Genomic DNA, 24,083 nt, shown 5'->3' with positions numbered 1-24,083 from the left:
ACAAGCAACAGTACAAGATCCGAATCACGTCCGACCTTCACTCATCTATTTAGCGAATGAAAGTATTTTTTTATGAAATATAAAATATTAACAAATATCCCTCTAATGGGATGGAAAGCTTGTAAACTTTATTTTTTAACCGATATTTCATGGGCAACCATAAATTACCGTATTTGCAATAAAACTATCTTTGTGTAGATTTGCAAGTCAATGTATTAACATATGAACGTAATAACTATTATAAATTTGATTTTTTGCGATAATAGTGACAGAAAAGAGGCAGACTCAGCTGCTGCATATTTTCTATGGCTTTTACTTTCGGGAAGACCAAAATTCATTAGATACGCATATATTCATCTTGATCACATATTTTTTGGCAAACCATTGCAGGGATATTTGTTAACATTTTATAATTCATAAAAAATAATTTTCATTCGGTAAGTAAATGGGTGAAGGTCGACCCTAATTCGGATCTTAGACTATAAGCGATTAGACAAAAGGTGTCATAATTTTAAAACCAAAGTTGTATGCCTCAAGGAGTCTATTTAAAATTATTATAAGTCCAAATTTTAATTTCAAGATTTGAATCAAACAAGCATACAACCAAGCTAATTAAATAAAAGCTTTAAAAAACGTTTATTTACAAAAACAAATGATAATAATCTAATATAAAACGGAATTGTAATTAAATTTAAAGCTTTTGATCCCTCCTAAACATAGAATAACAACATACCTGTATGCCTTACCTCCAAGTACATTGTTGCACATCCAAGTAATGTGATTGCTAAAAATGTTGGACTAGCAACTTTAAACACTTTTAATTTTCTATGTCGCAACATATAAATAACCAATACTACAGATCCTACGGCGCATGTCACTGATACACTCAGTAATGAAATTCTAAAAGTAAATTATTTATTTGTTTATTAGACTACGTTGATGTTGACGCCAGGTAATCAGCTGCTGAATCTTATTACGATAAAAGAATCAATATTGTGTTTTCTTAGAAAAAGTTTTCTTTCTAAATTATGTTTAAAATGATCGTTTTTATCTTTATTCATTATTTCTTTTCGAAATGAGCAACAAACTAGAATTTTAAAGCTTTATTTTAGAGTCTGTTAATTATTCACTAGGTTGTTTTTGTTCAAATGAATATCATTTATGTTATTTAAAATTGTATTAGCGTATTTCTTTTAAAATAGTGGAGATTTGTTTTATATCCAAACTTTGATTCTTGAAAACTAAGAGGGAAATCGAAAAATTTTCTTCATTACTTTTTAACTAACTAATTTGACCAATTTCTAACAGAATTCGACATTAAAACCGGAACTAAAAATTTTAAATATTCCCATTTATAGAAAGGAAGTTTCTTACCCAACGACTATTCCAGCTAAATCATTTTTTCCTCATTCTATACTATTTTAGCTAAATCATTTTATCGTAAATAAAATTAATTTCAGAATTTGAACGTTAGTCTGGCGTCAACCATATTTTAAATTGAGAAATTTTTGAAAAAACAGTTTAATGGCTAATAAATACAAAAAAAACTTACCTAAATGGCCAGTTGTAAGTTGCCAAACATGGTGACAGATCAATGCATTCAGAACAACCTGGAGCGCATTTTTTGCAACGAAATACTTCTTCCCAAAGACTGCTTGAATTTTCTTGATATTCATGCCAAGCAACTAGAATCAAATATAATTTTGTAATAAAAAAGCCGGACATATGTGTCATAATTATTACTTTATCTGGATTCTTGGATTTATTTTAAAGCCATTTCAAGCATTCTACCGTTTGATCTTCGGTTGCTATTGAATTAAGGAGGCTGGGAACGTTATCTCGAACATTGTATTTTTGAGATACGAATATTTTCCCATATATACTTATTCTTTGAAACTGTTGTGAAACTTTGAAGATCTCGAAGAGAAAAAGTTCAAAGCAAAATGATTTGAAATGGACAAAGAAATTATCTCGTTTAATAAAAAGATAACGTTCATATTAAATTTATTTAAATCTATTTCGCTCTTTACTGATTGAAAGAAAGTAATTGCCAGTTTACATAAGATTACGCTTTTATTTCATTGCCTTTGTTATTTTAGTATTGATTTCGAAAAAGAATTCGAATAAGAAAATAAATGATTTCTGAGTTATAATATCAGGAACAATTTTCATAATAGTAATTTACTTGAAATCTCATGAGAATTAAACTACAGTTGAAATCACTCAAAAGTCATGGTATACCGAATGGTCATTGCAATTTGTCCACCTCATTTGAAATTTCAACTTCTAATAAAGGGATCGGAATCCACAGCTTATATCTTTAACCTCACACTATCTTTTGAAGTTACATCGCATACATTTGGCTTACTTTTCAATATAGTGAACAGTGTCGAAAAATGTGTTATATTATCGCAGGATTGGAATATAAGCTTTCGATTTAAAGATGTACTAGAAACTGAATCGCCTGCGGCAACCTTGCCTTAAAATAGAACTATCACAAGTTTTAAGTAGGTCTCAATAGACGTTTAATAAATGAATGGATATTAAGAAACTACTGCAATTTACAAGAAAGTAAAACTGTAAAATGTTAAGAATCGGCTGGCTAAAAAAAAATAGCCTACTATTTTGATGTGTCATTGTAATGACGTCAGAAGTTTCTTTTAAGATTTAAGCCCTATTATGTCCGTATTACATTTTATACTCAACAATGTAATTTGGATTTTAAAATTAGTGGATGATTTATTTGAGACACCAGGTATAATTCTAGAAATTCAATTTATTTTTATTTGAACAAATATAATATGCTGGGGTTTCTTTAAGATTTTGTTTTTATATTTGTATATACTGCAGTAACGAAATTGTATTTTCAATATCGAAAAGTCCAAAATTAGTTTTCATCAAATCCTTATGGTGGTTTAACTTAGTTTTGCAAAATAGGTGTTAACATAACAACTCGGTCTGCAACAGGTAATGCATTGTCAGTATTGCTTCTCTGCTGCTTTTAAAATAAAAAGTATTTATCCTGTAGCCTCTTTTTCGCAACTAATTTTGCTATATTTTTTTGTAATTTATCACGAAAAACGTTATTTAAACCATTTTTTTGCTTGCCAAGAAACTTCACCAATTTTTATTTATTTATAACTATAATAATAATTTTTCAATCCTAATTTTCACATCAGTCGTGAGAATACTATAAATCTAGCGAAGGCAGAGGTTTCGGTCTTCCTATGGTGATTCTGCAGGGTATATTGTATAACATATTATTAACAGTTCTTGGGAATTCATTTTTTCTTAATTTGTTAAAGACAGTATCAATTTCCATTATTATTGTAATTTCCTAAGAATAAGAATGTTGAGTTAAGCAATACCTATTCTGATTTTGTATTTCCAAAATAATTTTGTTAATACTAAGAATCTTATACACTCCATTTAAAATTTTTAAATTACACATGATTTAAAAGTTGGTGAAAATCAACTAAACTTGTACTAATTACCTGTGTGCCCAATTTAATGTAAAGCATGTCAAAAACAATTTTATGATTACACCTAAAATTATCAGACTAGTACTATCTGCTTTTTGTATAAAATTAATTTATAGTCCAGGCGCTGAGGTATGAGGACCGCATTTAATCAATTTATCATTTACAAATGTCTGAGGGCCATATTTTATCAATTGATTCTTATTTAAAAAAAAAAAAAAAAAAAAAAAAAACTTATAAATTAATATTCAGGATGTTGTTAGAAACCCTACTGGCCCAATTTTTGTATAGGTATATAGCAACTGTTCGATCCATCCAATCTGTATTTAAATTTCTATCAGTTTACTTTTGAGCAGCGAATTTCGATGTAGGTAGTTATTAATGATGTTAAGCACAAAGCTGAATCCAATGACTGAAGTAAATCGAAATCAGTGACTGGAGTGTTTTTCAGAGACTTTTTAGCTGTGGCAGTTGAAACAAAATTTGTTTTGACATGCATATTATCGTAAAAAAAATTAAATAAGGCATTGATTATTTCAAAATCATCCTTCAGAACTTTAAACAATCTGTAATAATTTGAAAACTGCCATAAATAAAAAAACCTTTTTTGGAAACTTCAAGATTATTTTTGCACGATAAACACGTGGAACTATTTAAAAATACTAACCACAAATTAAAAATATCTCAAAATGGAAAATAAAAAGTGATTTTAAGTATAATAAAAATTTAATGTTTTGTTCTACAGTAGAATTTATAATATTTTTTTTTTAAAACATTTGTCTTCATATATTTGTATAAGAATTTTCATTTTATTAATAATATAACACCTTTAACCTTTAAACCGGTTTTTCTGTATTTGCTAAAGCGATTTTTAAACAAAATTATTAATATTTGTACACAGGTTTCACACACCATTCTTTATTATCCGTTTATCAGTTTTAAGTCATTGTCATCAATCTTTTCCTCTTCACAATCTTCACAGACCGCAAAATCGATACTTTTCGTCAATTTTTTTCAGGAGGTTTTTCAATTTGTCCCTCGTTTTTCAATAAATTTGATTTATAAATGAATCTCAGGCATACATTATGTTCATTAATGTTTTTAAACTTGGAAGGCATAGCTTCATAACTCAACGTTGTGGCTTAAGCAATTAGACAAATCATGTATGGTACTAAATAAGGTTGTGTCTTAAAAATCTAAAAAGAAAATCAAAATATATCTGAGTTAAACATATATAATCTTATTGAAAATGCTCTCAAGGGAATTGAGATTGAAAAACATACGGATCTAAGGATGACATCTATTGACGTCTTATTGAGTCCTTGAGATAATCTAAAACTCATGTCACCAGATTAAAAATTACCTCATTCCACATTCATTTTCGAATAATTGTTTCTCTATGTAAAAAGTTTGATGTAATAAATGAAAAAATTACCCATGTCTGATCTAAAAAGGATTGTATCAGGAGCCGCAAACATACGAAAGTATATTTGGGCAAAACCAGCAATTATAAGGATTCCATAATCACTACATTCCCAATCTCCATCAATTGTTGGCCAAATAGGGGAAGGAGGAAGTTCATCAATTTTAACAGATTTTTTTTCTTGAGAATGACTCATTTACACAATTTTGTGATAAATTTTTCTATTACGCTAAATTTTTAGTTCAATTGATTAAAATAAGTCTGCAAAATAATTTCGTATCTTTGTAAAGAGTGAAGCATTCTTTTCGTATCAGAAAATTTTATTTCAAGGATATGCAGGGTTAATCACGCAATACGACACGAAAGATTATGGCTCAACGGCTTAATTTTAACAAAATTTTCTTTCAAATGGAGGGTTATTGACATTTTAAAATTTTCGTAATATCAAAGTTGTATGTTCTAGGATCAAAATAAAGGTGTTTTTCATTGAGGTTTGTCTTACTTAAACTTCACGATTTTTGAATTTTACGCATTTTCTAAAATTATTTAACGTAGAGTTTCTCAAAGCTCATATCTGTATTTCAAATCAAATTTTACTTGGAGTCTACTAGTCGATTGAGTTTCTTGTCACAACGGTGAATAATTGAATTACGTATATAGGTTGTCTCAAAATTACAACTAAAGAATTACTAGTTTTAAACGATAGTAACTTGTTTAACTTAAATACAACACATGGTTTATGTCAACAGCAAATGTAAATTGTTCCTTTTTTGGCTACTTAGCGAACTAGCCAAATATCGTATTTTGTATTGTGCTGTTTTGTAAAGCCAACCAGCAGCTGGTAAAGTCACTTACTGAAATTTACGCTTTTGAAAAAACAATACCTAATTTTTTTTTATAAATTGCATTCAATAAAAATTCTTTTTTGTTTTTTATTCAAATAATGTAAACTTTTATGGAATCGTGTATTCTTAAAAAATGGTATCTCCCAATGAAGCTCTAAAAATCCCATGCGCAGCCAATCCATAAAACATTGCAAATGATAATCCACCAAACCCAGCTGCAAGTATTATGTAATCGTATTTATCGAACCATGTATCATCATCATCATCCATTTTATCCATAACTTCAAGATTGCTAAGCGACTGTATAAATGGTAAATTAAATGATCAAATTGTTAACTGTTAGAAATTATTAACATTTTTTTGTTTGTTTTTGCCTTTTACTTTGATTTCTTTTAAATTTCCTACTCAATTAGTAACCAGTTTTCATACTTGTTTTACAAAATTATTCAAAATATTGTTATTGATGATTTACTAAAGATTTGGAAATTGAACCAAAACTTCGAGACAGAAAAATATCTATAAAAACATTTTTACATATTTTGTTTTTTTATTCATTTTTATATTTTGTTATTGATAATTTTATTTAAATGACAGTAGTTGTTATTAGTTTGAGATCAAGTTGCTTTTATACAGGATGTGGCATAAGTAACGGTACGGCTCAATAATTTTCTAGAAAAGGAATTTTTTTCAAAACTATTAAGATAAAAATATCAAGTGTAAAAAAATGTTAAATGTTGCGAACTTAATATAATCCTGAGAGAGCCAGTGAAAAGTTAATTGGTTTCAAGAAATGCCAATGCACAATGTCTGTGCTTCTCGGACATAGGTCAAATGTGTTTCAATATAAAAACAAGTTGAACTGCAAATAACATCGAATACATACGTTAAGATTAAAATTTAAGTCCACATTGTTTCACGATATCCAGAAATGTCTCTCTGCGGCAGTAAACGCCCAAAAATAAAAATAGGTCTACTGCTTTGACCCTTACTTTTTACTTTACAATATACATATATAGTAGTACCTGAATGACAATATATATAGTAGTACCTGGATTTGCTCAGTCATCAAGGAAGACATTTTGACCTTCAAAAATTTAAGAAATGTCACAAGATATTAAAAATCCTTTTGTTAATGATTAAAGAAGAATGGAAAGTCCCAAACAAAAAAAGTACTACGCACGATGGCGTTATGTGGGCAAATCCTTATATTTCTAATGGAGCTACATTTCTTTTCCTATTCAATTAAAGAAAATCTAATATATTTTTCCTTTATCAAACAGCGCTTTTTGACAATGATAAAAAATATGTGATATGTCTTCACTCATTTGACATCCGTCCGAAATATAAAATAATCATTTTTTAAATGAAAAGCCCCATTAAAACTAACTCACAATTAGGAATCTTTCCTCTTTAGGTCAGTCAGTAGACCGATAAGTTATAAATTTCAATAAACATTGAAAAACTATTTAAAAAATTCAAGTTACAAAGTTTATTTTTAGTTAAAAAAATAAATGTCGATAATGGATGTAACTGCTATTTCCCCTTTTTGGTGTAAATAAAAAGATAAGCTACAAATAAACGCAAAAGAATGCAAATATGTAGGTGTTGTGGTTTTAATTGTACTACTACGACCTAATTAATAAATCCGTATTATTTTATTTATTAATCTCATAAAATTCATTCTATAATTTTCAATTACAACTGTTTTATCCGTTTGTTATAAAAAATTTTGACAAAATGAAGTATTCTTTATTATTAGTAGTTTTATGTGTTTCATACATCAATGCTAGATCCGTTGAAACATGTATGTTTAAATCAGATTATAAATTTTCTTATTTTTAATAACTTTTGTTTATATTCGAATTTAAGATAATGAAACTGCAAATATACTCAACTGCCCCGTCTATAAAGGTGTTCAGTTGGAACGTAATAACTGGACACCAGCACCAATTGGAGAATGTATGAAATGCAAGTGTATAAATGACCCTGACGATGAAAATCAAGGTTTTGGATGTTTAACGTAAGTTTTTAAAACATGTTTACTATATAGAATAACCGAATACTTTGTTTTGCATAGTTGCTAAAAACTTTATCAATTAAAAATAAGCAATAATTTTACGAAATTTAACTTTTTAAATTTTACTACTAAATTCAAAATATTGCCATGTTTTTAAATAAGCTCGTCATTGTGTCTGGTATCGTTATGATAGTTTTTAAAATCGTTCAATAAATGGGCTGTTCAATGAATGTGTAGTGAATTTCTCAAAAAGCTTCTCTTAAACCTCGTGAAATGAATTTTACTATAAAATGATTCTGAAATAGTACAGGTCCAAGCCAAAAAACTAACTACAACACCGTCGAAAGAAATTTAAAAAAATTATTCAAATTTATGGGTATCATTTTATTTGAAATTCTTACAGAAACTCGTCACATAATACGTTAATGAATATCCCGTTTTATTGAATATCGAAGAAAATGATTTTTCCATCCATGTATTTAAAAAAAATTGGATTGCAATCGTAAATTCATAATTTTAATAACAATTTTTTATTTTCTAGATGTGCGACGTATCAGTTAAATATTGTTCATGATAGGCCTTGTTATAAAACTAAAATAGATAATAGTTTACAGTATCCAGAATGTTGTCCAAAAACGGTGTGTCCTCAAACAAACAACCTTCTTGATAATTAACTCATATACTTTCTTGTGTTTTAATAAAATAATAGAAACTTTAATATGTTTTATTGAGTGGACAAAATGATTTTTCCATCCATGTGAGTTTTTAAAACGTAAACTTGCGGTCCAAAAATATATAGTTCAAACTATTTTTTTGTTTTTTAGATGTGCAGAGTTTTCAGTTAAATATTGTCCACGATAGGCCATGTTACAAGTCTAAAATAGATAACAGTTTGTAGTATTTGGAATGTTGTCCAAAAACGATATGCCCTCTAAATAATAACAATGTTAATAATTAATGTTCATTTTTGTGTTTTTGTAAATAGGAACTTTAATAAATATATGATTTTTGAATTTTGCTTTTTATTAAATATTTACTGCAATTTGTTGATTGAGTTACGTTTACAATTTATACATTTTTGAAATTTGTTTTGGAATGAAAAAGCTACTTGGGGTGGGGAAAAAAATGTTTCTTGAAGTTCTATTCATTTTTGTTTAGTTTTGAAAATATTTATAAATAAATACATTTCTTGAAATAAGTTTTCTTGAACCAAGAAAATATTTACTTGCTACCATGTTAAGAACTTATTTTGTTGCAGGTATTATTTTTTTACACTGTACCTAGAGGGATTGATTGAGTTGCGTTTTCAATTTATACACTTAAGTATATCTCATTTTGCTTGAAGAATGTAGGAGCTAAGCTCTAAGAATGTATGACTACCGTAGGGACACAAATTTAAGAATTGATATTTTCAATTTTCATTGTGAATTATGTTATAATTTGACAATCTAAGACGAAAAGTAAGAATACAATTTTTCGATATCTGGCGTAATTTTGTTTAATTATTCAGCTTTCGACATTTGGTAAACCAAGGTAGGTATCGAAAAAGTTTATTTTTACTTTTCGTTTACATTCATAAAGATATACTTAAATTCACCATCAAAGTTGAAAATAAGATTAAAATAATTTCAACCTTAAGTCTACCCTACTCGTACATCCCTTATATGGATGGAGACACTTGGTTTTTTTTTCTTTTCTTTGTCATTGCTTATACGTTTACTTTCTATTAAAAAGTATTTTTAAATTTGTTTTCATTCGTTCCAAGTCAAAAATATCAAAAACTTTCAAAATATGTCGTTTTTTGAGATTTCTCCATGAGAGCAATGTATTTTACATTGATTTACTATTTTATATCGATTTTCAATGATATTTATCTTAAAAATTTGCATAGATACCTAAGCTGAAATTTTAACCACATATTCTTTGAGTAAAAGTCTAGCTATACAAAAATTTTGAATCTTTTGAGCTATGAACACTCGACACTTTTAAGTTTTCAAGGTTGTCCTCATTAAGCCCATTTTATTAGTATAGAATGGATAGTACCTATTCATTGAGAGTTTAACAATTATGACGAGTTAGAATTTTATGGTCTGTTTCTAAATTTAAAAGAAAACTTCAAATTTTTGTAATTAATGTGATTAGCTGTTTGTTTCTTTTGCATACAGTATTTACACTGGATATATACAAAGAAAAAGGTAGTGTTATCTAGTGTACTGTAAGGTTATCCTTTTCTAGTAATACTAAGTGTAGAAAATATAAATGATTTAGGCAAAAAGAATGTCTTAAACTAAACAACATTGACATTGGAAATAATTTTTTTTACACATTATCTCTTATAAATAAAGTTGCTCTAGCTGACATTCAGTTTAAACATTAGATTCTTCTCATATATGCAACTATTCTTCGGTAAAATGAAATATTCAATATTTTTAATTATTGTAATAATTACAGTGTCTTACAATAGTGCAGCAACTAGTAAGTTTAATATATTAGTTTTTTATTTAATTAACTGGAATGGATGTTTGTGAATTACTGCTGTGATCAATAAAAAATCAGACGCTTAATTCAAAATTCATAAAGTTGATTTAAATAGACCATAGATTTACATTTGTTTATCCTATCGAAAAAATTGTCTTCGAAAAGCGTAAATTAAGTGGCTTCAATTTTCAAAGCAAATCACTAAATTCTTGAAATTAAAAGAGAAGTTGGATATAACAAGTAGTTTATTATCCAAAAAGTATACTTGCAATTGTTTTATTTTGAACTGTTTCTACAAACTAGAAAAGCACCGGCCATGTTGGTAAATATTTTTTAGAGACCAAAATAAAGCTGTTATATTCGTTCGTTTGTTCAAGATATCATGTGTTCAAATGACGACGCCATCGATTTATTGTGTTTTACATTATATATGGATATTATATCGTAATAATATCTTGAAGACAGTCAACAAACTGAAGCAAAGCATTTCTGTCAAGTACAAAAAATACACTAAATTAAGGAACAGTAAAAAATATTGATAACATTTGAATTGAACACTGTTATCGGTTATTATTGGCCAATAATTCAACTGGTTGATCCAATGTTCTCATTGGTTGATCCAAATTCAAGATCTTAAACCATAGTATCATTATCTCGAAGAAATTATTTCACTTTGAACATATTCAACTGTCTGAATCAAGAAAAAAGAAATTTAAACAAAATTAGTTTAAAAATTGCTAATTATTTTAAATACCTAAATTTTAGATGCTGAAGATGATTTTTGCAATTTTGGCGGTTTAAAAATAAAATTGAATGAATGGGAACCTATGCCAGTTGGACAGTGTATGAAATGCAAATGTGAACGTACAAAACCGGACGGTGTTTCATGTTTATCGTAAGTTTAAAAATATTAAACAACAATTATTTCTATGTATATACATATAACATTTACAGAAATAATGGAGAAATGATTTTGGAAATTTGAATTATGAAAAATTTACAATTTATGCCCCTCCTTGGCAGTACCTCAACGGTAGTGAAAATTTATAATTCATCAGATTATTTGCACCGTAACTTGCTTGAATAGATATTTGTGTAATTTAAATATTGCAAATCAAAACCTATTTTAAAAAATTTAAAAAATTTTTCTTTTTATCAGACAACCCTATTTCGTTAATGGATCAGCAGATCGAAAATATCCGCGGGTTTTTTAATTCCATGTAATCTTCTATCTATAATTCTATATTTTATATCAATGATTTTTCCAAATAAGATAAGTATACGGGAGTGTCTTGACTATAATGATTATATTTTTTTAGGTGCCCTGAGGGAAAAATTTTGCCTGAGGATAAAGAGAGATGCCATTTTACTGACGAAGACAACTCACTTCAGTATCCAGCCTGTTGTCCAAAAGTTGTTTGCAAATAAATAAAAGAATTAAAAATGTATTTTAAAATTTGAATTTTTAAATAAATAAAGGTCTTAAATTATCCATCCATTTATACGATTGTACTTTTTTAATCTGAGAGGATGACAACAATCGAACGTGCATACCTTATCGTCAGGAGAAATATCTTTACTCCTTAATAATTATAAATATTAATAATAATTTAAAAAGCTCCTTAATAATAATTTTTTTGTAAAAGCAAAGTCTTATAACAAACTTGATGATTTCGGTCCTTCCAATTTAATCTGAATGGATTTGTAATCCAGTTTATTTTTTATCTACCAATTAAGAGTAATAAATAATGTTAAGTATAAAACGCGTAGCTGATTTCTGTAAATTTAATGCCAGCTGTGAATTTTTTCCGGAATAACTGAGAATAATATTTCAGCTAATCCAATAACTGTAGAAAGTACATCTGGACTATATTTACAGAGATTTTGCGATCGTGGCAATTGAGACCCATCTTATCGTATAAAAATTTGAAAACTACTACGGTTGAATTAACTGCCCCCAATCTACTATGCTCCCTGCCATTTTTACATTTTTTGTTTTTTTTAATCATTTTTATATTTTGTTATTGATAATTTGGATGACAGTAGTTGTGACTAGTTTGAGATCAAGTTGTTTTTATATCGGATGTGACATAAGTAATGGTACGGCTCAAACCCTTTCCAAAAAAGTAATCAAAGTAAAAGTATCAAATATAAAAGAAATTTATTTGCGACCTTGAATTATCCTGAGAGGGACTATGGAAGGAAAATTGTTTAAAAAAATGTCAATGTCATTATTTCAGTAGAGCATTTTAAATGAGGTATATAAGAGTATTTTTGTAGACCAATGTTAAAATAGATTGACATTTCCTTAATTCTTCTTATTGACCGGCTCAGTGGTAACGCAGGTAAGGGCGCGATTGCGGGTTCGAATTCAAGCAGATTGAACTTAATGTCGTCATTTAAAAGTAACCGACTCCACCCTTAACATAAATTTAATTTAAATTCGGATGTATTATATATTCGGAATATTTGGTCCTGGGAGACCAAGCGAGTATTAAGAACACGTTTTTTGAGTCAGTCAGTACGTTAATAAATTACCAATTTAAATAATCATTGAAAATCGATTTAAAATATTCAAATGTGTTATAAATCTTATTGAAGTAAAAAAGAAATGTCGATAATGTATATGACCCCTATTTATCCTTTCTGGAGTTTATGTTATCTATTATGCTACTACGACCTTATCAATCAATCAGTGATATTTTATTTATTATGCTCATAAAATTCATTCTATAATTTTCAATCAAAATTATTTGATCCGTTTGTTGTAAAAAATTTTGTCAAAATGAAATATTCTCTATTTTTAGTTGTTTTATATGTTTCATACATCAGTGCATGTAGTAGATGTTCATACACCAGTGCATGTAGTACATGTTCATCATGTAAGTATGAATCAGATAATAAGTTTTTTTCTTTCTAATAACTTTTGTTTATATTCAAACTTAAGGTAGAGTCGACTGTCCCAACCCCCTGGGTATTCAATTTAAACGTTTCAATTGCTGGACACCAGCACCAATTGGAAATTGTATGAAATGCAAGTGTAATTCAAATCTTAGCGTCGAGTGTTTATCGTAAGTTTTTAATGTATGTTTACTAAAATAATGGAATATTTCGATTCGAATAGCTCAAAATTGCTAAAAATGAAACTCCTTGAAGCTCCTACAAAATAAGCAATAATATTGCGAAATTTATCTTTTAAATATTTACTCAAATATCAAAATTCTTCGATTTTGTTTAAGTAAATCATTTTGTCTGATATCATTGTAAAGGATTTAAAATTCTGCAATAAATAAGCTGCATGAACAAGTAGCTAATTTCTAAAAGAGCTTCACTAAAACCATGTGTTCTAAAAACTTTAAGAAGATTCAAATATACTACAGATCCACGCCAAAAAAACTTGTGTGTGTGTGTGTTATTTAAGTCTACTTTGTACAGAGAACAAACGTCTTAATAATTAACTTTTTTTTTATGTTTTAATAAAATAATCGAAACTTTAATAAATATGTTTAATTGAATGTCGGACAAAATGATTTTGCCATCCTTGTGAGTTTTTTAAGCCTTGGCTTGCGGTCCAAAAGTACATAGTTCATTATTATTTTTTATTTTACAGATGCCCGGTGAAATATATTAGTCCCGGTAGTCCATGTTACATGTCTGAAATAGATAAAAGTTTGCAGTATCCACACTGTTGTCCAAAAACCGTGTGCCCCTAAAGAACAATATTATTGATAATTAATTTTGTTTGTGTTTCAGTAGAAACTTTAATAAATGTATATATTTTAATAGGAACTTTAATAAATATATGACTTTGTATCAAATATTTGCTACAATTTATTGATAGGGTTGATCAATGGATTTCTTCAAATCTTTAGGAATGAGTTCTCTTTGACGTCTTTATCAAAAGTTTCAATTGAGCCTCAATGTTTAAAATTTTTATCAATTTAAATTTCACCGCAGAAACCATTGACCTTTTCAGGACGTCAAAAAATTTTCGGATGCATGGTTTGAAATGTAAATAAAACACCTGTATTATATTTATAATAAATGTTTTGTCTTTATGCTTGAATTTTTCAGGTTAGTATTGATTGCATCTTGAAATTTTGTATTCAGCTTTTCATTCTGTTAAAATCAAAGACAGAATGTTGGAATGAAAATTCAACCCAATATTAAAAAGGTATACAATAAGAATGAGGATGGCACCCAGGTTTGATCGGGAGACTCCCGAAATTGCGTTTTTTCTTCCGAGTTCAGTTAAAAATGAAATTTTAAGCATTTTTAATTTCGCTCACACGTTTTTGATGAACTAGAACTATTCATTGAAAGTTGAGCTATTATGACGTGCTAGCAATTTATTGACTATTCCTAAATTTAAAACTCCAAATATATGCAATTAATGTGGTTGGAAGTATGTTGCATTTGCATACAGTATTTATACTGTAAATAGAAAATGTGTTAGCTAGTGTACTAATTAACTAAGATTATCCTTTTTTACTTATACCAAGTGCAAATGTAAATAATTTAAGGCAAAGATCACTATGATGTATGTCAAACATCATTGGCATTGAATATTATTTATTTTTACAAGTTTTTACACTTATAAATACGGATTACACTTACAAATAAGAATTTTTTACTAATAATATTCAGTTTAAATTTAAAAAGATTCTTCTTATATGCAGTTGATCTTTGGTAAAATGAAAAATTCAATATTTTTAATTATTGTAATAATTGCAGTATCTTACAATAATGCAGAAACTGGTAAGTTTAAAATATTAATATTTCGGAACGACAGAATAGCGCAGTGAACAAAAAAATATTAACTTCATTCAAAAACTATGTATTATTAAAACTAAGTACCTTATATTTCAATTATATTTAAGCCATTATTCATGTTTATCAGAAAGCTTCTTTGAAAGCGTAAGTGATTTCGATTTTCAATTTTAATCATCGTGAAAAATTCTTAAAATAAATGGAAAAGCTAAATATAAAAAGTGTTAACCTCAGTTTCATTTTGAACTATTTCAGTAAAACTGCAAGGTTTTAAATCAAAGTACGTCATTATCTCGAGGAAATTGTTGCAAATTAAACATTTAATTTATTTAAGAAGCTTATTTCTAATAATTTAAATAACCAAAATTTTAGATGCTTCATCTGACGATGATTTTTGCAATTTTGGTGGCTTCAAAATAAAATTGAATGAATGGGCACCTGCAGCACTTGGACAGTGTAAGAAATGCAAATGTAATAGTGTCAATCCTGAAAGTCTGAAATGTGTACCGTAAGTTTTAAAACATAAATCATGAATTACAATAGTCTCTGGTAAATATAACACTTACAGAAATAATGATAAATTAAGGAAAAATAAATTTTCTAGAACTTTTTATTGTATAAATTACTTCTTTAATAAAATCATCTTCGAAATACCGAATTGAATTCCTCCACTCTTCGAAAGATACAATCGAAAGACAATTATTTACATTGATTTCACAATGAAAATTTCTAATCATTTAATTTTTTTGTAAGCTATCGTGTGTCAATTATTTAACTATAGACGCACTTACATATCTCGTTAATGGCACATCGCCTCGGCTCGAAAACATCGACAATTATTTAAAAATCCATGCTCTATATGATTGTTTTATACAATTGCGATAACTGTCAAAGATTCTTTAAAGAAATAAAATTGATTATAATTTTTTTAGATGCGCTCGGGGACGTATTAAGCCCGAAGATAAAGAGAGATGCCATTTTACTGAAGAAGACAGGTCGCTTCAATATCCAGATTGTTGCTCAAGAGTAGTTTGCAAATAAATTAAGATATTAAAAATATGTTTAATTATCTATTTGAGTAAATAAATTTCTTAAATTAGTAATTATCCATTTACGATAGTAGTTTTTTTTTCTGGGAGGAAACCAAAATTCGAACGTACATTCCGAACGTACATACTGTTATAGTAATATAACTTAGAATGGTTCAATTTTTGTGTTTATTTTGACTTAGAGTGTACATACTTTATCATCACGAAAAACATCTTAATTCCATAATTATTAATTTAAATGATTTAGAAAGTACAAATTTTGAGGTCATTTCTTAATGAGTGGCATCAGTGCACCACTGGTGAGGTATGCAGATGCTTAGATTAAAATGACCCACCCTGTATAATATAAAAAGTTACAAATGTAAATGAACATGTTTGTATACTAAAAAATAGTTATAATAAAAATTTTGGATCCGGATATCATTTATTCGAAATGGATTTTTAATCCAGTTTATTTTTTATCTACCAATTAAGAGTAATAAATAATGTTGAGTATAAAACGCGTGGCTGATTTCCGTAAATTTAATGCCAGGTGTGAATATTTTTTGGATTAACTGAGAAAAATATTTCAGCTAATCCAATAATTGTAGAAAGTACATCTGGACCATATTTACAGAGATTTTGCGATCGTGGCAATTGAGACCCATCTTATCGTATAAAAATTTGAAAACCACTACGGTTGAATTAACTGTCCCCAATCTACTATGCTCCCTGCCAAAATAAATATTTTTACAAATTTTTTTATTTATTTATTTTTATATTTTTTTATTAATAATTTGGATGACAGTAGTTGTTATTAGTTTGAGATCAAGTTGCTTTTATACCGGATGTGACATAAGTAATGGTACGACTCAAAAACTTTCCAAAAAAGCAATCAAAGTAAAAGTATCAAATATAAAAGAAATTTATTTGCGACCTTGAATTACCCTGAGAGGGACTATAGAAGGCAAATTGTTAAAAAATCAATGTCATTATTTCGGTAGAGCATTTTAAATGAGGTATATAAGGGTATTTTTGAAGACCAATTTTAAAAAAAAATTGACATTTCCTTCAATCTTATTGACCGACTCAGTGGTCGCGCGCAATTATTATTGATGGGGTGGTAAATTGATCACAATGTCGTCGTTTGGAAGTAACCAACTCCACCCTCATCAAAAATTTAATTCTAAATTCGGATGTATGTTAAATTAAATAAAGAAAATAATGTGGATCACCTCTGTTTTAGATGGATGATTGAAAATCGGAGGTTTAAGCCCATTATAATTGTAATTATAATCTTTATTAATTATTGTTATTGCCTGAGTATTTAATTTGGATATTCTTCCAACTATGCTCCCAGGTCATAGGTCAAATATGTTTTCATGAAAATATACAATTTCATTATGTGATTGTTATCATGGCTACTGGAATTTTACATGTGCTATAGTTGTTAAAAAGAATAAGAGGTGAATCGTAAAGTAACTGAATCGTAAAGTAACAAAGGACCTAAATTTAAAACATTTTACTTTTGAATTTCAAATTGCCTAAGGTAGGTATGTGTGTGTATGGTAAAGTGTAGTGTAGTGCCGCTTTAAATTTTGCATATATAACTTATATAGGCTAACATAAATGATTTATTCAAGATTTTCCGCTGCTCCAATGACTACAACAAAATTATATTTCGAAATGGATGTATACAGCTTTTGGTCCAAAGCAGGAATATTTGGTCCTGGAAGACCAGGCGAGCATTAAGAACACGTTTTTTAAGTCAGTCAGTACGTTAATAAATTATCAATTTCAATAATCATTGAAAATCGATTTAAAATATTCAAGTGTTTTATATATTGAAGTAAAAAAGAAATGTCGATAATGTATATGACCCCTATTTATCCTTTCGGGAGTATATGTCGCTATTATGCTACTACGACCTTATCAATAAATCAGTGATATTTTATTTATTATGCTCATACAATTCATTCTATAATATTTTCAATTAAAATTGTTTTATCCGTTTGTTGTAAAAAATTTTAACAAAATGAAGTATTCTTTATTTTTAGTAGTTTTATGTGTTTCATACATTAATGCAAGATCCGTTGAAACATGTATGTTTAAATCAGATTATAAATTTTCTTATTTTAATAACTTTTGTTTATTTTCGGATTTAAGATAATGAAACTGCAAATACACTCAACTGCCCCATTTATAAAGGTATCCAGTTGGAACGCAATAACTGGACACCTATGCCAATTGGAGAATGTATGAAATGCAAGTGTATAAATGATCTTGACGATCCAAATCAAAGTCGTGGATGTTTAACGTAAGTTTTTAATACGTGTTTACTAAAATAATGGAATATTTCGTTTCGAATAGCTCCATATTGCTAAAAAGAAACTCATACAAAATAAGCAATAATATTGCGAAATTTATCTTTTAAAATTTTACTAAAATATCAAAAATCTTCGATTTATTTTTAAGTACGTCATTTTGTCGGATATCATTGTAAAGGATTTAAAATTGTGCAATTGTGCAAAACGGTGTGCCCCCAAACAAACAACCGTCTTAATAATTATTTTTTTTTTTTGTATTTTAATAAAATATTACAAATTTAAATAAATATGTTTACTTGAATGTCGGACAAAATGATTTTGCCATCCTTGTGAGTTTTTTAAGCCTGGACTTACGGACCAAAAGATCATAGTTCATTACAATTTTGTTATTTTACAGATGTCCGGAGTATCAATTAAATATTATTCACGGTAGTCCATGTTACATATCTAAAATAGATAACAGTTTGCAGTATCCAGAGTGTTGTCCAAAAACAGTGTGCCCTCTAAAGAACAATAATATTGATAATTAATTTTTTTTTTTTTTTGTTTAAGTAAATAGAAACTTTAGTAAATGTATGTTTTCTAATGGGAACTTTAATAAATATATTGTATTACATATTTGTTACAATTTATTGATTGGGTTACTCAATGGATTTCTTTGAATCTTTAGGAAGGAGTTCTCTTCGACGTCTTTATAAAAGGTTTCAATTGAGCCTGAATGTTTAAAATTTATAATAATTTGGATTTCACCAAAGAAACCATTGACCTTATTGAGTTCTTAGTCTGTCAGGACGTCAAGAAGAATGTTTTCCCAAAAATTATAAAATTTTCACTGGAAACTAAGGAATTTGTGGATTTTCGGATTAATAGTTTGAAATGTAAATAAAGCACCTATTTTATATTTATAATAAATTGTTTGTCTTTATGGTTGAATTTTTCAGGTTAGTATTGATTGCATCTTGAAATTTTGTATTCAGCTTTTCATTCTATTAAAATCAAAGACAGAATGTTCGAATGAAAATTCAACCCAATATTAAAAAGGTATGCAGTAAGAATGAGGATGGAACCTCTCTAGGTTTGATCATTACAAAAAATTTTTCTTTTGGGTTTATTATTATCAGTCAAATTCTGTTTTAAGAGCGGGTTTTTTTCAATTGTCAATGCATACGTTCTACTGACTTAGTACTCTAGCATCATCCAGATGACCGTAAAAAAAAAACGATTTCGCTCGCAGTTTGGAAACAATTTTAAAACTTTGTGAAGAAAAAAACCTCCATCCATAACTAAGACCTCACTGATAGTATAAAATATCAACTAGAAGCAATTATATAACATAAAAAAATTGAAAAAATAATTAATATAGTGTTTCAAAATGTTTCACAACTGATTTTTCGACCGATATTTCGCATGTTATCGATCAATTAATCAAGCGCGCAATATCCGCACATATTTAGGCAACTATTACAGAAAATTTTAAGCACCGAAACGTTTATAAAAAAGCACGCGTATATGTGCTATTGGAATTTAAAGAAACATGGCTTTTGGTCGATAAAAGCGATTTTTGCCCAAACTTTTCAATATTTTTCAAATTTGCAAAAACGATCTTCTTGGACATATTAAGGACAAACTTTTCACTAAGGGTCGTTTAAAAATATATTTTTTTCAAAGAGCGTTTCAAAAAAATGCAATTTTTAACAGTTTTTTTTCAATAAATTTTTTATTTTATAATTTTTTGACATCTAAATGGACTAGATCGATTCGAAATTAAAAGTTACGCATTTTTTGTTCGAAACTTTTTTTATACAAAGCGTATTTTTTAAAAAAACCCAAAAAAACTGTTTTCGAGCAACTTTGGCAGCCATTTTGAATGTCATCCCGTAATTTAAAAGTGTAAAAAAATAGTGCATTGAATTCTACGGAAAATTTACGACCTTTTACATGTATTGGTTTGCTGTATCTCGGTTACTAAAATTTAACATTGTGCTCAAAATAGATAGACTGGACTATATATGCAATTAATGTGATTTGAAGTTTTTTTCTTTTGCATGCAGTATTTATACTGTAAATAGAAAATGATAGTGTTAGCTAGTGTACTAATGTACTATAAGATTATTCTTTTTTAATTATACCAAGTGTAGAAAATGTAAATAATTTGAAGCAAAAATCACTATGACGTAAACTCAAACAACATTGGCATTGGATTTATTTAAGTTCTTACAGATAAATATTGGTTTTTTTACTGGCTGATAAGATTCAGTTCAAATATTAGCACCGCTACGCGGGTCAAATTAACTACCCCTCCATCTGCTATGCTTCCTACCAATAAAAATATTTTTACATATTTTTTTTTTTATTTTTATTAATTTTTATATTTTGTTATTAATAATTTGGATGACTAGTAGTTGTAACTTGTTTGAGATAAAGTTGTTTTTATACCGGATGTGACATAAGTAATGGTACGGCTCAATAACTTTCCGTAATAGCAATCAAAGTAAAAGTATCGAGTATAAAAGAAATTTGTTTGAGAAATTATCCTGGGAAGGTCTATGGAAAGCAAATTGTTTTTAAAAAAATGTGAATGTCATTATTTCCGTATAGGGAATTTTAAATAAAGAATATAATGATAATTTTGAAGATCTATTTTTAAAAAAAATGGACATTTCCTTAATTATTCTTATTGATCGACTCGGAAGTTGCGGATTCTAGACAGCGACAGTTGGCTCAATTATAATTGATGGAGCGGTAAATTGATCACACTGTCGTCATATAAAAGTAAGGGGCTCCATCCTCATCAAAAATTTAATTTCATATTTGGATGTAGGTTAAAATAAATAAATATTAACAATCATGATGTGGGTGGCCTCTATTATAGATTGATGACTGAAAAATGGAGGTTAAACACCGTTATTATTATTATTTATCATTATTAATTATTCTTATTGCCTGAGTAATTTGGATACTCTTTCGACCATGCTTCCAGGTCATAGGTCAAATATATTTCCACGAAAAAATTACATTGTTTCACTATATCCAAAAATAGTGTCTCGCTACGTTCGTTTATGTTAAAAAAATAAAAAAGGGCTACTCTTGTGACCCTTTTTTTACTTTTAAAATATTTACTAAGGTATTAGGACATGGGCATAGTGAGAACGTTAGATATAGAGAATTTAATCTAATTGAATAAAGTCGAACTTAATTTTCATTATGTGATAGTTAAAATCTTTCATCATGGTTCCTGGCATTTTTCGTGTGCTTTGGTTATTAAAATGAATAAGTGAATCGTAAAGTACAAAGGAATTTAATTTAAAACATACCACTTTAGAATCTCAATTTTTCTAACGTATGTATTTGTATGGTAAAATGGAGTGTAGTGCCGCTTTAAATTTTTCATATATAACTCGGCTAGCATAAATGATTTATTAAGGATTTGTCACTGCTCCAATGACTAAAATAACAATATATTTCGGAATCGTTGTTCGCAGCTTTTGAACCAAAGCAGGAATCTTTGGTCCTGGCAAATCAAACGAGTATAAAGAACATTGTTAGAAGTCTTTACTTTTTACAGTCGGTAGATCGATATATTATAAATTTTAATAATCATTGAAAATCGATCAAAAAAATTCAAATGTGTAATAAATCTTATTGAAGTAAAAAAGAAATGTCGATAATGTATATGACCGCTATTTATCCTTTCTGGAGTTTATGTTATCTACCTATTATGCTACTACGACCTTATCAATCAATCAGTGATATTTTATTTATTATGCTCATAAAATTCATGCTATAATTTTCAATCAAAATTATTTGATCCGTTTGTTGTAAAAAATTTTGACAAAATGAAGTATTCTTTATTTTTAGTTGTTTTATATGTTTCATACATCAGTGCATGTAGAACATGTTCATCATGTAAGTTTAAATCAGATAATAAGTTTTCTTCTTTCTAATAACTTTTGTTTATATTCAAACTTAAGGTAGACACCACTGTCCCAACAACTCCCGAGGTATTCAATTTAGAAGTTTCAATTACTGGAAATCAGCACCAATTGGAAGCTGTATGACATGCAGGTGTCTTCGAGATCAAAGAGTCGAGTGTTTAACGTAAGTTTTAATTATATGTTTACTAAAATAATGGAATATTTCGATTCGAATAGTTCAAAATTGCTAAAAATGAAACTCCTTGAAGCTCCTACAAAATAAGCAATAATATTGCGAAATTTATCTTTTAAATATTTACTCAAATATCAAAATTCTTCGATTTTGTTTAAGTAAATCATTTTGTCTGATGTCATTGTAAAGGATTTAAAATTCTGCAATAAATAAGCTGCATGAACAAGTAGCTAATTTCTCAAAAAGCATCACTAAAACCATGTGTTCTAAAAACTTTAAGACGATTCAAATATACCACAGATCCACGCCAAAAAGACTTGTGTGTGTGTGTGTTATTTAAGTCACTTTGGACAGAGAACTAACGTCTTAATAATTAATTTTTTTTTTTGTGTTTTAATAAAATAATCGAAACTTTAATAAATATGTTTAATTAAATGTCGGACAAAATGATTTTGCCATCCTTGTGAGTTTTTTAAGCCTGGGCTTGCGGTCCAAAAGTACATAGTTCATTATTATTTTTTATTTTACAGATGCACTTCGAAATGTATTAGTCCCGGTAGTTCATGTTACATATCTAAAGATAACAGTTTGCAGTATCCAGAGTGTTGTCCAAAAATCGTGTGCCCTAAAAAACACAATTATGGATAATTAATTTTGTTTGTGTTTAAGTAGAAACTTTAATAAATGTATATATTTTAATAGGAACTTTAATAAATATATGACTTTGTATCAAATATTTGCTACAATTTATTGATAGGGTTGATCAATGAATTTCTTTGAATCTTTAGGAATGAGGATGAATCTTTAGGATGATCTCTTTGACGTCTTTACCAAAAGTTTAAATTGAGCCTCAATGTTTAAAATTTTTATTAATTTAAATTTCACCACAGAAACCATTGACCTTTTCAGGACGTCAAAAAATTTCCGGATGCATGGTTTGAAATGTAAATACAGCACCTATTTTATATTTATAATAAATGTTTTGTCTTTATGGTTGAATTTTTCAGGTTAGTATTGATTGCATCTTGAAATTTTGTATTCAGCTTTTCATTCTGTTAAAATCAAAGACAGAATGTTGGAATGAAAATTCAACCCAATATTAAAAAGGTATACAATAAGAATGAGGATGGCACCCAGGTTTGATCGGGAGACTCCCGAAATTGCGTTTTTTCTTCCGAGTTCAGTTAAAAATGAAATTTTAAGCATTTTTAATTTCGCTCACACGTTTTTGATGAACTAGAACTATTCATTGAAAGTTGAGCTATTATGACGTGCTAGCAATTTATTGACTATTCCTAAATTTAAAACTCCAAATATATGCAATTAATGTGGTTGGAAGTATGTTGCATTTGCATACAGTATTTATACAGTAAATAGAAAATGTGTTAGCTAGTGTACTAATGTACTATAAGATTATCCTTTTTTACTTATACCAAGTGCAAATGTAAATAACTTAAGGCAAAGATCACTATGATGTATGTCAAACATCATTGGCATTGAATATTATTTATTTTTACAAGTTTTTACACTTATAAATAAGGATTTCACTTATAAATAAGAATTTGTTACTAATAATATTCAGTTTAAATTTAAAAAGATTCTTCTTATA

At 28.0% G+C, this 24,083-nt stretch overlaps 5 protein-coding genes across 6 annotated transcripts in view; 4 read left to right on the top strand and 1 right to left on the bottom strand.

The window, feature by feature from the left end:
• Positions 1–24,083, bottom strand: part of LOC123300168 (probable G-protein coupled receptor CG31760) — a 110,425-nt gene that overhangs the window by 4,373 nt on the left and 81,969 nt on the right. Inside the window, exons 8-9 of the mRNA XM_044882677.1 lie at positions 1,553–1,685; positions 747–900 (exon numbers count right to left, since the gene is read on the bottom strand). Of these exons, the coding sequence (XP_044738612.1) occupies positions 747–900; positions 1,553–1,685 (287 nt within the window). The remainder of the gene's footprint in view (positions 1–746; positions 901–1,552; positions 1,686–24,083) is intronic.
• LOC123300171 lies at positions 7,322–8,757 on the top strand. The gene is made up of 4 exons (XM_044882681.1): positions 7,322–7,551; positions 7,617–7,767; positions 8,306–8,521; positions 8,589–8,757. The coding sequence occupies exons 1-3, from the start codon at positions 7,485–7,487 to the stop codon at positions 8,436–8,438; spliced, it is 351 nt and encodes a 116-aa protein (XP_044738616.1). The 5' UTR covers positions 7,322–7,484; the 3' UTR covers positions 8,439–8,521; positions 8,589–8,757.
• Positions 10,086–11,744, top strand: LOC123300174. The gene is made up of 3 exons (XM_044882683.1): positions 10,086–10,239; positions 11,008–11,137; positions 11,562–11,744. The coding sequence occupies exons 1-3, from the start codon at positions 10,155–10,157 to the stop codon at positions 11,668–11,670; spliced, it is 324 nt and encodes a 107-aa protein (XP_044738618.1). The 5' UTR covers positions 10,086–10,154; the 3' UTR covers positions 11,671–11,744.
• LOC123300169 lies at positions 12,899–23,750 on the top strand. Of its 2 annotated transcripts, XM_044882678.1 has the most exons (5): positions 12,899–13,124; positions 13,606–13,610; positions 22,267–22,273; positions 22,339–22,465; positions 23,005–23,750. In XM_044882678.1, the coding sequence occupies exons 1-5, from the start codon at positions 13,028–13,030 to the stop codon at positions 23,120–23,122; spliced, it is 354 nt and encodes a 117-aa protein (XP_044738613.1). In that variant the 5' UTR covers positions 12,899–13,027; the 3' UTR covers positions 23,123–23,750. The 2 variants fall into 2 exon arrangements, with proteins under 2 accessions (XP_044738613.1, XP_044738614.1); XM_044882679.1 differs by lacking the exons at positions 13,606–13,610; positions 22,267–22,273; positions 22,339–22,465; positions 23,005–23,750 and adding exons at positions 13,190–13,313; positions 13,853–14,028.
• Positions 18,005–18,912, top strand: LOC123300170. Its single transcript, XM_044882680.1, has 3 exons — positions 18,005–18,142; positions 18,207–18,357; positions 18,765–18,912. The coding sequence occupies exons 1-3, from the start codon at positions 18,076–18,078 to the stop codon at positions 18,895–18,897; spliced, it is 351 nt and encodes a 116-aa protein (XP_044738615.1). The 5' UTR covers positions 18,005–18,075; the 3' UTR covers positions 18,898–18,912.

Source organism: Chrysoperla carnea, chromosome 5 (assembly GCF_905475395.1).
Source record: "Chrysoperla carnea chromosome 5, inChrCarn1.1, whole genome shotgun sequence".
Taxonomy (NCBI): Eukaryota; Metazoa; Arthropoda; class Insecta; order Neuroptera; family Chrysopidae; genus Chrysoperla; species Chrysoperla carnea.
This window is presented reverse-complemented; position numbering and strand designations above follow the sequence as displayed.